The sequence below is a fragment of the Pan paniscus genome, chromosome 14 (assembly GCF_029289425.2).
Source record: "Pan paniscus chromosome 14, NHGRI_mPanPan1-v2.0_pri, whole genome shotgun sequence".
NCBI classification, from domain to species: domain Eukaryota; kingdom Metazoa; phylum Chordata; class Mammalia; order Primates; family Hominidae; genus Pan; species Pan paniscus.
The window spans coordinates 115,369,308-115,383,224 of NC_073263.2; the positions used below are offsets into that span (position 1 = coordinate 115,369,308).

The following is a 13,917-nucleotide window of genomic DNA, read 5'->3' on the forward strand; positions in this document are numbered from 1 at the left end:
GTTGTGTGCTCTTTGTAAATTAACTCACATAATCCTCACGACAACCTTCTAAGATGGGCACTGTTGCCTTCATCTCACCACGTTGGATGGCACAGTCACCAAGTTCCTGACCTCCTCTTCTCCATTGGTTTATTCGCAGGCCGGAAAAGAGGCATAAACTCGGAGAACCCAAGACCCCGGCCTGGCGTGCAGCCCCAGCAGCCAGACCAGCCTTGGGCAACAGCGTGCGACGTTCAGCTGTCTGCGTCTCCAGTGCTCCCATTCCATCGCATCTGAATGAGGGATTTGGGAGGTAAAACAGGCAAATAATGAAATATACAAATCTTCATTGTGCAATTTTGATCAGTTGCTTCTCCTATGCAACCCTCACCCCAATAAAGACACAGCCTCTCGTCGGAACGCTCCTGCACACCCTTCTCGCAACCCCCACCACCTGCCCCCCACTCCCGACCAGAGCAGCCACCGTCCTGGTGTCTCCCATCAGAGGTAAGTGTGGTCTCCCGACCAGAGCAACCACCGTCCTGGTGTCTCCCATCAGAGGTAAGTGTGGTCTCCCGACCAGAGCAACCACCGTCCTGGTGTCTCCCATCAGAGGTAAGTGTGGTCTCCCGACCAGAGCAACCACCGTCCTGGTGTCTCCCATCAGAGGTAAGTGTGGTCTCCCGACCAGAGCAACCACCGTCCTGGTGTCTCCCATCAGAGGTAAGTGTGGTCTCCTGACCAGAGCAACCACCGTCCTGGTGTCTCCCATCAGAGGTGAGTGGGGTCTGTTTTTGAAAGTTACTGACACGAAACCATACAGAATGTACTTTTTGTGTCTGAGATTCACTCACCTCCTTGTGCAGAACCTTGAAGTCCTCGTGAAGAAATGTGGCCCCGTTAGTGTCCTGCACCTTTTCTCCCCTCACTGATTGTTAGAAGCCAGGTGCTGTGCTATGCCTGCTAGGGCCAGTATTTGACAAATTCCCTGCTTCGCTAAAGAGGAGGGTTCGTGTCTGGAAGTCACGGGCCCGGTGACAGGCCCACTGTCTGTCCTGGAGGGCCAGACCCATCGTGCCAGTGAGTGCAGGCCTTGCCCACCGTTGTGTGTGCGGCCCTAGACACACTTGCAGAACTGGCCCCAATAGAGAGTTTAGAGAGAGGATTGCACAGGCGAGTGGATGAATGAGTGACATTTCAGAAGCTGAGGTTTGTAGCTGCTGCCTGCAATCTGTTCTGAAGTCCAGCAGCAGCAAAGGGGTGAGGAGGGGGTCAGGCTCACCTGAGACAGGAAGGTGGGTTCCCCCAGGCAGAGGCTTGGCAGAGGGAATCATTGTTGGGACATCTCTAAAAATAAGTGAAAGTAAGTTCCGAGTTCTCTCACGCAGTCTAGAAACACAGATTCTTACTGCACAGATTTTTCTTTAAAGTGAAGCAGGAATTTCAATGCTCTGAACTGACACCAGCAAACCAAGGCAGTTCTGGCTCATCCAAGGGTTGGGGTTCTTATTTCAAACTCGAGAGACCTGGACTAAGATGCATCATCACTAACCAGGCTCCAACAAGGCAGAAACGCCGCTTTATCAAAACCACCGCAGGCTGGAGAGAAATGAGAGCTGCCTTGCCAAGGCTGGGACCGCCAGCAGAGGCACACTCAGCTTCCAGGTGGGGCCTGCCAGCTGGGGGCTGGCCCTGAAGATCACAGACTCCCAGACCGAGGGGGCGGGAAGGTCGTCTCATCTAGTGGGGGCCCCTGTCCAGCCTTTTCTCCTGCTCTGTAGAACCTGTGGGGTCATTTCAGGAAACAAAATATACGAAGCTATCCAGCCTCAAAGCCATAAGTAACTAAGTAACTGAAAAATTAGACCCAAGCTTCCAGAACAACGGTGCAGAACATCCTCCCACTCCCTTGGGTTGGGAGCTCCTAAAGGCGTTTCTTATTCCTCTCTGTTCTTCTGTCACGACCAGGGCTGAGCGTGCATTCGAGCTTCTCCTGCATCATGACCAGGATGCTCCGGGACACCTTGTCCACGTCTGTGTCCACCAGTCCTGCTCAGAATCTCCCCAGGGGCTTTTCCACGATGCCCATCCAGGCGTCACCCTCACTCTAGGCCAGGAGGAGAAGGCATGCCCTGAGGATTCAGCCTCTTCTTCTTCATCCCTCCCAGCACCAAGTGTGTTGGGTGCACACAGTAGGTGCCCCATAAGTATCATAAGACCACAATGTGTTGGGTGCACACAGGTACCCCATAAGTGTCGGAAGACCACAGTGCTCCTAGTGTCCTGCTCCTAAACACCGCACTACTCACTATGCAACATGGTTTGCACAGCTCTTCAAGGGAGAAAAACAAACTTCTCAGAACTCTCCAACAAAATACAAATGTTTTGGTATTGAATATATTGTATTTAACTCAAAGCATTGGATGCTGTCAGGCTGGCCAGGTGATATTTATGAAGAGTCTTACAGGCATTTGTTGTCCCAACATTCTACTTCTGGGAATTTATCCAATGGAAATAATTCAAAATGCAGAAAAACTATGGCCAAAAATATTCATTGTAGTATAGCATTATTAGTACTAGTGAAAAATGTACACCAACCAAATGTCTAATAGGGAGGTTATTAAGTGGCTGTGGTAAATTCTCTGAATGTATGGTCATGGAGAAAGAGAGAATAACATTTATCAAGAATTAATAACATTCCATCCATGAGTTATGATAAAGTAATCTGTGATAATTCCGTTCTAAAAGATATAAAATTATATATATGACATATAAGCCCAACCATTTTTTTCCTTGAACTACAATATAAGAGTTCTTAAGGGAAATATGGCAAAATGTTCAAGGATGGTTTGTGGTTTCTCTGGGTGATGGGACTCTAGGTGATTTCTTTTACATTTTTTTTCCTATCATGAGTGTATTACAATGGAAACTTCCAACGGGACGCCGGCCCCACCCTGTGTGCTGGTTTCTACGGCTCCCTGTCATGTCCTCCGCACCCTCTCCTCTCCCCTGAATACAGTTCCTAGAGACCTTGAGTCCACAGCCCTGGGGCTCTGCACACTGCGGGTCCGGTGGTGTCTCCAGCGCCGTGTGGATGACTTCCCCGCGTGTTTCCCCCTCTACACAGTTGAGGAACAGAGAAGATCTCCACTTGCCAACGGACACAGCGCTAGTGAAGCCAATTATTGCTACATCCACTGATAAAGTTCGGGGGGAATTAAATTTTTTGGTCCATGGATGCAAATCGCCTCCAGGCACCTTTACTGTCTCAGTGCTCTCCTCAGGAGGCTGCTGTTGGTGGCCAGGGATTTTGCCATAGCAAAGTTCTCACAGATTCCCAAACAATAGCACTCAGCTATCTGCCTCTCTGGCAGGAGGACGGACATTCGCAGCTTTGGACTCACTTTCTTCCAAATATGAACACTTTCAAAGACAGGGATCTGCCAATGACTTTACCAGGAGGGCCTTGCCGGAGCTGTCACTGCTGTGGCATGCAAGAAAGCAAGAGTCCTCCAGGAAGCCGGCCAAGAGGCGCCTTCTCTTAGGCCAAACATGGGCAACATGAGAATAAGAATACACAAAATCAGGAGAACTAACAGGAGGCTGTGAGGAACTCACCCCAAATAATGAGGAAGCTGGAGAATAAGACTAGCCTGGTCCAACTAATGGCTGCTCCGTTGGAGGCACAGGAGTGCAGAGGCAGCGAGGCCTGCAGAAGACCCCTGGCTGCGCTGGGCGGCAACTCCAGTGAAAAGCTGCTAATCAAACACAACTGAATTCACACTATTTTAAAAATAAGTCTGTAAAGGCAAAACAGGTTAATAGTATTTTGACACTAAGCTTGTAGCTATAACAGATACTTTAAAAGGTCAATCCCAGTTACCACGGTGACTGCAGCTCAGGCACCGCAGAAGTGCATGAGGATGAGAGTGAGGGAGCCGCAGCCTGGAAGGGTGGGTCCCAAAGTCTCATTGGCTGATAGGGTTTGGCTGTGTCCCCACCCAAATCTCACCTTGAATTGTAGGTTCCATAATCCCCACGTGTTGTGGGAGGGACCTGGTGGGAGGTAATTGAATTATAGGGGCGGGTTTCTCCCGTGCTGTTGTTGTGATAGTGAATAAGTCTCACAAAATCCGATGGTTTTATAAAGGGCAGTTCCCCTGCACACACTCTGTCACCTGCCGCCCTGTAAGATGTGTCTTTGCTCCTCCTTTGCCTTCCACCATGATTGTGAGGCCTCCCCAGCCATGTGGAACTGTGAGTCCATTAAACCTCTTTTTCTTTATAAATTACCCAGTCTCGTTTAGGTCTTTCTTAGCAGTGTGAGAATGGACTAATACACTGGCAAATACCAGGGACAACTGTGGTGGTTGTTGTAACAAGAAGGATGACAGTCTCTGCCTACTGAGCACACAGTGTGCCGGATGCTGCAGCGCATGTGGGCAGAGAGGCCTCACTCAGTCTCACAGCGACCCCATGAGGCAGGTGTCACTGCCTCAAGCTACAAATAAAGAAACCGAGGCTTGAGAAGAATCAGTGACCTGTAGGAGATCACGCAGTTAATAAGCAATCAGGGCCGTGTTTGCAACCCAGACAGAACTTTCAAGCCCTTATCAGCAACATGGAAATAAATAACTCAAAGGTTAATTCCAGAAAGTTTCCTTACTCAAAGCGCATCTTGGCATTGATTTCACATGCAGCAAGCCTCATCCCAAGCAATGCTAAAAGGTTTCATCACCCCAGCCCCATCCCCAGGCATCTGCTTGTCAGGCTTTAAGGTGATAAAGAAAGAGGAAGGATCATAAAAACACCCATGAAGAAATACAAGGGGGCTATCTAACTATTTTGGAATTAATCCCCTAGACTTTTGGAATGAGGATACATTGAGGAAAAGGTTATGGCAAGTTTGAGTCTGTCACCAACCTGCATCCGAGCCCCAGCAGGCCCTTCAGGTAACAAATCAAAGGCCTGTGTCCTGGTTCTTGCCCCTGCAGTCCTGGCCAACACTTTCTCTTAAGCGGCACCCACTGACCGGCTGCCTGGCAGCCTCCTCACCTTCCCTCTTCACTTGCTACATCTGATCCTTCAACAAGGCAGGAGTCCTGCGTCTACAGGCTTCTCCAGGAGCGATCTCTCTGTCAGGCTAATTAAACAGCAGCTACTCCCCAGGACAGTCCTGGAATCCTTGCTGAATCGTGGAAGCTCCAGGCAACCACAATACCCAGAATCTTTCCGTCACAGTTTAAGCCAGAGGTAGGGTCCCAGCAGGGGCCACTCGACCTTGCAGGAAAGCTCCCACATCCTACCCACGGGATGTTCTGGACCCCACTTCTGTTGTTGAGGTGAGGCTTTATTTTACTTCAAAAGTGTAGTACTTAGAAAAAAGTCAAGATAGTTGTATCTAGGAAGTAAAGATTCGTTTAATAAATTATTCAAAACTTCAGTGTATCCTATTGCAATAATACTGAAACCAACTAAGAGAAAGGATGACGATACCCATCAAAGGGAAGTTAAGACCATCTTCTTAAGTAAATCAGAACCGGTGCCTGCACAGAATGCGCTGCTAAAAGAGATTTAAAAGCAATGAAAACACGCAGATACGACCTGCCGTGTTCGTAATGTGCAGCCCAAGTGCGATTTCATATGACAGTTTCCCAAATTGCACCCTTCTGTGTGCAGATTTCAAAGTTTTGCCATATCCATGTGCTCTGAATTATTGTCTACCTAGGGCATCTTCAATAGACTCATTAAATACATTTAAATGTAAAATATGTTTACATTTAAGTACATTTAAATACATCTGTGTGAGATTGCAGGTCCATTGTGCTGCCTGTTTTTTTCTACAGCACACTAAAATAAATTAGTAACTATTTTAAAAAATATCCATCCAGGTACCACCTAGAGCCCTGTCATATCCCCTCTGATCATCACCCACTGGCACTGGGTGTGACACCTTCCCCATGGGAACATGGCAGGACAACCCAGGAGGAGTCAGAGGACAGTGGGGGTCAGAACAGAGTGGGCAGCGCTGTGCCCAGCCCCCCGCCGGACGGCAGTGTCCTGAAATGTCAGCATGCTGGCATTTTATCCTACTCCTTTTATTAGGGAGCCTGAAATTTAAAAACATAGGCAGGCCCCGCTTATCAACACGGGTAATTTCCTATCTCGAGTGCATTCTCACTGAAGCAGGCCTTCCTATGATGTGTCCTAGGGAGATGGGCGTCACAGTTTGGGTTAACACTGAAAAACGTAAGGACAGTATAAAGATTTGAGTAGTAACCAAGATGGCACTCTTTAAACTTCAAACAATGTTTTTACAATTAATTTTTTTCTAATTATAAAAGTAATCCGTGTAGATTGCAGACCATTTGAAAAATACAGGAAAACACAAAGAAGGAAATAAAATTTATGCAGAGATAACCACTACTATGAAGTGGGCACTGAGTTCCATTAGGAAAAATTCCTAGGGGAGGAATTAGGGAATCAAATATTGAGTTTTCCTGTCAAGGGTGGTGCCAAGCTCTTCTGGTTGGCCACACATAGCCGACATGCCAGGCCAGCCTGCACCCGCCATCCCTCCACACACATCCAGAGCCGGGGGCCCAGGTGGCCTCTCCCACAGCTAAGGCTCAGCAGAGCCAAGGGTGGCTGCCAGGCCCGCTGGTGCCCTCTGCATGCATCTCTGCCTCTTGGGAATGGGCCAGGACTGCAGAGTGGGAGAGCGCTCAGGAAGGCTTGGAGGAGACAAACTGGCAAAGTGTTTTTTAATGCTGCAAAACCAAATATATGCAAGAAAGCTGTAAAAATTGGAGGAAGATGACATTCAAAGGGATTCTGCCCTCAGATCACCATGACAGCATCTTTAATTCTTGCCTTAATTTAAGGAAATAAAGCTTAAAACCATGAGTGATGAATTATAAGATTTTTAAAATTTCTTTTCTTTTTGCCAGGAAAAAACAAATTCAAAGAGCAGACCTCACAGAGATGTTCTCACAAGAATCAAATCAATTCAGACACATATATTTTAAGTTAAAAGGAAGCATTTGAGATGTATATGTATCATTGTCAATTTCCTGCTTTACCTGATTTTTTCACTTATTTGAAAATATTTCAACAAATAAAAGGGCTCCTAAGTGTTCAGCATGTTTCTGCATCTAGTCACCTGCTTTTTCATGTCCCTTAGTGGAGTTTTATATTTCTGTTTGCTTTACAAATGTGTACATGGTGGGTTTTATATTTTTATGCTCTCAGACTTACCGGTCCTCCCATCTCTGGTTTCTGCCTTTGGTATCATGCTGACATCTCTCAACTGACCCAATTTTTTCCTATAGTTCCTTACAAAATTTGTTGTTTCTTCAATATAAGTTTTGTACTTATCTCTTGGCCTAACAAGTCCTGGGTATTTAAGATGCTGGGTTGTTATTTCGAACAGGCTCCCCCTCACTCTTGCTTGCGAGGTGGTTATTGCTAGCATCTGGGAATGCTATCGGATTTCTATATTGATTTTACTCACCATCATTGTAATTTCCTCTCTTAATTTTACTAACTTTGAGTCCATCCTTTGGGGTGTTTGGGAAAGTTTTGTGGCTTGAAGTTCTGACTCTGGAATCAGCCAGACCTGCGTTTGCATTCCAGGAGTAGCATCTGCAAGACGTAAGCCTTGGGCAGGTCCCGATTCTCTGCAAAATGTGTGTGGAATGAGACAGAATGGCTGGAAAATGTATACAGGGCCTGGCACAAAGAGACGCTTGGATGTGTCATCTGCAGGTGGTGATAGTTTCTTTTTCTTTCTTTCAAATACTGCACACTTTGTTTATTTGCTGATTGCTCTTGCTGCACTGGTAGAGCTTCTAGAGGACCTGTGGCTACAGACGGTCTCCTGCTGCAGCCCTGAGCTGGAGAAGCCCCCTGTTTTTGGGCTGAGGGTGGGGGTGTTTCATGTTCAGGGTCAGGAGGCTCCTCTCAATTTGTGCATGGTGCAGACGTCCCTGTGGTCTTCTTTGATAGATTTGGGGAGCCTGAGTTGCTTCTGTGGCTGAAGAAGTTCTCAAGTCCCGGTAGGAGGAAGCCAGGGAGCCTTTCGGTGCTGCGTGGATTGGATATGCCATTAAATACCTTACAGGGACTGCGCTTGGCTGAAGTCCAGGTGGTTTCTGGGACAGCTGGGCTCAGGGCAGGGTCCTGTCGGGCTCCCTGGGTGTCAGCGGCACCTGCCCCTGCAGGTGCTGCTCTTTGAGCCTCCCCACCCCCACTTCTGCTCCCACTGGGAGGATCTGCTGGCCTGGTGGGGCCCAGGAATGCAGAAGACTTTCCTCCTCCTCCCCCACCTTTCTTCTCTCTTGGTTATCTCTAAGTCTAAAGGGTTGTGGAAATGTGTTGGGCAAAAACAGATGGGAAGCCTCCAGGGAGAGGCAGCCTGTCTTCAGCAGGGAGATTTATGGCTTTCGATGTACAGCCAGGAGGGTGAATAAAAGCTGGCACGTAGAACACATTCAAGTGCGTTTTCCACTGACTTTAAAAAGCAAAAACATGTTAAGGAAGTTTCCTTTTATTTCTGGTTATCAGTAATTATTTTTCAGGTAAGGTTGCTAAATTATATCATTGCCTTTTCAGCAATAATGATGAAAACCAAAGGATTTCCTCTTTTTGACCTACTTCCCTTTCTGATGTGATGAACTAGTGTTTTAAATGTATAACATGTATAAATATGGCTATATTTTCTAATATTGAACCAATCTCGCAATCTTAAGATAAACACAGACAGGTCTTATGTATTATTATTTTACTATGTGGCTAGATGTGATTTGCTAAAAATTTGATTAGAAATTTCTTTTTAAGTTTTTAAGATCAACTTTATTGAAGTATAATTCATGTGTAATAAACCCTTTGGAGTGTCCAATTCAATGACCCACCACAACCAAGATAGAGAACGACCGAGCCCTCCCTCCAGACGCTGCGGATCCTCTGCAGCTAGGGCCCCTTGGCCCCGCACTTGGAGCTGCTGATATGCTGTCACTGTGTGTTTGTTTGAATTTTTTGCATTACACATACTGCGTTCTGATTATCCACCTTCTGTTGATGAACATTTAGGTGGTTTCCAGTTTTTGGCTTTCCACTTCTCCTGGATCAACACCTTCAAGGGGAATGGCTGCATCATATGATAGGTGGAAACTTTCAAACTGTCTTCCAAAATCGTGCCATGTGCTGGCTTCTCTGGTTGCTCCACATCCTCACTAATACCAGCTACGGTCAGTCTTTTTCATTTCACCCTTTCTAGTGGATTTGTACTGGAGTCTCTTTGTGGTTTTAATTTGCATTTTCCTGATATGCTTATTCAACACCCATATATCTTTTATGTCTGTCTAAATCATTTTGCCCACTCTTGTTGGGTCATTCGCCATCTTCTCATTGATGCATAAGAGTTATTTATCTTGGACACAAGTTTAGATATATGTATTGCAAATATTTTCTCTATTCTATGATTTGCTTTATTGTTCCCTTAATGGTATCTTTCCCAAAGCAAAAATTTTAAATTTACCAAGTTTTTCTTTAATGGTTTATGGTCTTTTGTGTCATAGCTAAGAAATATTTGCCTGCTTTGAGACTTTCTTCTAGAAGTTCTATAGTTTTTGGTTTTACATTTAGGGCTATGATCCATTTTGAGTTAATTTTGGTGTATAATATCAATCAATGTTCATTTTTTCAGCCAGGCACAGTGGCTCACACCTGTAATCCCAGCACTTTGGGCAGATCGCTTTAGGTCAGGAATTCGAGAACAGCCTGGCCAACGTGGTGAAACCCCATCTCTACTAAAAATACAAAAATTAGCTGGGTGTGGTGGCAGGTGCCTGTAATCCCAGCTACTTGGGAGGCTGAGGTAGGAGAATCGCTTGAACCTGGGAGGTGGAGGTTGCAGTGAGCTGAGAACACACCACTGCACTCCAGCCTGGCAACAGAGTGAGACTCCGTCTCAAAAAAAACAAAAAACAAAGGATTTTTATATCGATAAAGGACATTGGTCTATGGTTTTCTTTTTTGTTATTGTCTTTACCTGGTTTTGGTATTAATATTAATTTTGTAAAATGAGTTGGAAAGTGTTCTTTCCTCTTCTATTTTCTAAAGGAGATTGGGTGGAATTATAAATTCTTTAAACATTTGGTAGAATTCTCCAATAAAACCATCTGGGCCTGGAGATTTCACTTTTGGCAATTTTTAAATTACAAATTCAATTTTCTAAATAGTTGTAAAACTATTCAAATGATCTGTTTCATATTGGATGTGTTGTCGGGTTTTTTTTTTTAATGAATTGGTCAATTTCATCTAAGTAGTCATATTTACATAGAATTGTTTGCAGTATTCCTTTAATATCCTTTGATGTCTGCAGGGTCTTTAGTATGGCCCCTGTTCATTTCTAATATTGATAATTTATGCCTTCTCTCTTTTTGGTCAGTCTTGCTACAGATTTGTCTATTTTATTGATCTTTTTAAAGAAAAAGTTACTTGTTTCCTTGATTTTTCTCTTTTGTTGTTCTTTTTTCAACTTTGTGGATTTCTGCTCTTATCCTTATTATTTCTTTCCTTCTGCTATTTTGGGTAAAATATTATTTTGCTTTTCTTTTTCTAGGATCTGGAGGCGGGAGCTTAGATTACTGATTTGAAACTTTTCTCTTTGCTAATATAGGTATTTAGTATTATAAATTTCCCTGTCAGTACTGCATTAGGTATATCACTTAAATTTTGATTTATATTTTTATTGTCATTCAGTTTAGTGCATTGATTTTCTTTGACTTCCTCTGTCACCCATGGATTCTTTAGAATAGTACTGCTTAGTTTTCAAGCATCTGGACATCTTGTTATCTTTCTGTTATTGATTTCTAACTTGATTCTATCGTGGTCAGAGAACACATTCTCTGTTTAAAATTCTTTTTAAGTCTGTTGAGATTCGTTTTATGGCCCAGGATATGGTCTATCTTAGTATACATTCCCTTGGCATTTGGAAACAGCATATATTCTGGTGTTGTTGAGTGGGTGTTCTGTAAATGTTGATTAGATTCTATTTGTTGATGGTGTTATTGGGTTCTATGTTCTTGCTGATTTTCTGTCTAGTTATTTTATCAATTGTAGAGAAAAGCATGTTGAAGTCTCCAACTATAATTGTAGATTTGTCTACTTCTCCTTTATGTTCTATTAATTTTTGCCTCACATACTTTGTATATCACTGTTAGGAGCATACATGTCTAGAGTTCATTCCTATGTCTTTTCGGTGGATTGACCCTTTTATCATTATACAATGTCCCTCTCTATCTCTGGCAATTTTCTTTGTTCTGTCGTTTATTTTATCTGATGTACTATAATCACTTCTGCTTCTTTTTTGCTTAATGTTTACGTGATAAACTTTATTCCATTCTTTAACTTTCAACTCTTCTATATTGTTATGTCTGAAGTGAGTTTCTTGTAACTAACACATAGTTAGGTCACAGTTTTTAATCCATTCTACAAATGTTTGTCTTTACTTAATGCAGTTAGACCATTTACATTTAATGTAATTATTGATATTTTAGGGCCTAAGTCTGACATTTTTTTTTGTTTTCTGTTTGTTCTGTTTTTCAGTGCTCTTTTTTCCTTTCCTGTCTTCCCATGAGTTACTTGAACAATTTTTATAACTCCATTTTGATTTTTCTATAGTGTTTTTAAGTATATCTCTTTATATTAGTTTTTAATGATTGGTCTAGATATTACATTTATATAAATAGCTTATCACTGTATACTTGTATCATCATTTTACCACTTTGAGTAAAGTATAGAAACTTCACCTCCCTTTATGTCTTTTTTATCTCTTATCTATGATATAACTGTCATAAGTATCTCCTCCAGATATATTAATATTTAGAGCTACAGTGGTTTAATTTTTGCTTCATCAAATATAATTTAGAAAATTTGAGAGGAGAAAAAAGGCATATTATATATATCCATACTTTTGCTACCTTGTTCTTCCTTCCTGATATTCCAAGTTTTCCTCTTTGATCATTTTCTTTCTGTGTAGGGAAGCCTCTTTAGCCATTCTTTTTGGATGGATATGCCAGTGACAAATGTTCTTAGTTTTCTTTCAGTTAAGAATGTCTCAATTTTCCCTTTCAATCCTGAAGATTATTTTTGCTGAATACAGACTTTTGTGTTGGCAGTTTTGTGTGCTACTTCCTTCTAGCCTCCACGGTTTCTGATGAGAAATCTGTTGCCATTTGAATTGCTTTTCCCTATGGGTAAAATGTCATTTCTCTCTGTGTCTTTACTTTCCAGAAGTTTGACTACGATGTGTCTTGGTATGAATTTTTTTGAATGTATCCTGTTTGGAGTTTTTTCAGCCTCTCATATTTGTAGGTTTATGTCTTTTGCCAAATTTCTTAAGTTTTCATTTTATTTTTGGTATTTTTCCAGCTCCATCCTCTTTCTCCTCTCCTTCTGAGATTTTGATGACACGAATTCAGATCTTTTGTTATAGCCCCAGAAGTCCCTGAGGTTCTGTTCATGTTTTTTCCAGTCTATTTTCTCTCTGTTGTTCAGATTGGGTAATTTTTATTGTACTTCTGTTTCGCTGATTCTTTCCACTGTTTCTTCAATTTTGCTGTGGAGCCAACCCATTGAGGTTATTTATAAGTAAGGACTTACTACTGCCGTTGTGTTGCTTGTTTTCTGGTTGTCTCATAACTCCTCTCCTCCTCTCTTTCTTTGTTACTGTCATCCTTTGTGGTTAAGTGATTTTCTCTGGTAGTATGTTTTAATTCATTGCTTTTTATATTTAGTGTTTCTATTATAGGATTTTGCATTATGATTACTGAGGCTTACAAAAACACTTTATAGACATTTTGAAGAGATGACAACTATCGTAGATCTGTTTGCTTTTTAAATCATTTTTCTCTCTCTTTAATTTATATGGTGTTTATCAATCTCTTTAAGCTTACTAATATTTTCCTCTATTAAACCTGAACTTTTTATTTCAAATATTGTATTTTTTAGTTTTAAAATTCCATTTGGTTCTGTTTAATATTTTATATTTTCCTGCTTAGATTTTTTTATATTTTCATTCATCATAAGCATACCTTTACTTCACTGAGCACAGTTACAATAGCTGTTTTAAAGTACTTGTCTGGTAACTCCAATAGTCTTTTCATCTCAATATTGGAAACTAAAAGTTGTCATTTCTTTTGAAGATTGGTAATATTTTTCTTGGTCTTCATATGTCAAATAATTTTGGATTTTATCCCAAATATAAATTTTATGTGTAGTGGCTCTGGATTCTATTTCTCCAGAAAGTGTTGACAATTTTTGCTTTAGCAGGCAATCACCTTCCTCAAGAGAGGAAGTTTCTAAACCAAGGCGAGTGGTCTGCAGAGCAAAATCAAGGCAGGCAGACCTCCTCCATCCAAGAGGGCTCTTGGCTTCACTTAGGAGAGATTCACACACACACCGACAGTGGAGGAAGCGTTGATCAGGAGATAATTCACACATGAGCCTACAATGGAGGAGGCATTGATCAGGAGAGATTCACACATGAGCCGACAGTCGAGGAGGCATTGATCAGGAGTGATTCACACATGAGCCGACGGTGGAGGAGGCATTGATCAGGAGATGATTCACGTGTGAGCTGACAGTGGAGGAGGCATTGATCAGGAGTGATTCACACATGAGCCAACAGTGGAGGAGGCATTGATCAGGAGTGATTCACACATGAACCAACAGTGGAGGAGGCATTGATCAGGAGTGATTCACACATGAGCCAACAGTGGAGGAGGCATTGATCAGGAGTGATTCACACATGAACCAACAGTGGAGGAGGCATTGATCAGGAGTGATTCACATGTGAGCCAACAGTGGAGGAAGCATTGATCAGGAGATGATTCACACGTGAGCCGACAGTGGAGGAGGCATTGATCAGGAGTG

At 42.8% G+C, this 13,917-nt stretch overlaps 1 protein-coding gene across 4 annotated transcripts in view; it reads left to right on the forward strand.

Moving 5' to 3' along the window:
• Window positions 1-13,262, forward strand: part of LOC134728843 (uncharacterized) — a 47,672-nt gene extending 34,410 nt beyond the window's left edge. For 2 of the 4 annotated variants that reach the window (XR_010109701.1, XR_010109704.1), the window contains one exon: window positions 140-4,271. Coding sequence is in view for 1 of the 4 variants with exons in the window: in XM_063595992.1 (XP_063452062.1) it covers window positions 140-292; window positions 1,948-2,171; window positions 9,070-9,140 (448 nt within the window). In the remaining 3 variants the exon portion in view is untranslated. Of the gene's footprint in view, window positions 1-139; window positions 4,272-9,069; window positions 9,228-9,685 lie in introns of those variants that run through there. The other 2 variants (XM_063595992.1, XR_010109703.1) reach the window with 2 other exon arrangements.
• The last annotated feature ends 655 nt before the right edge of the window (window positions 13,263-13,917 follow it).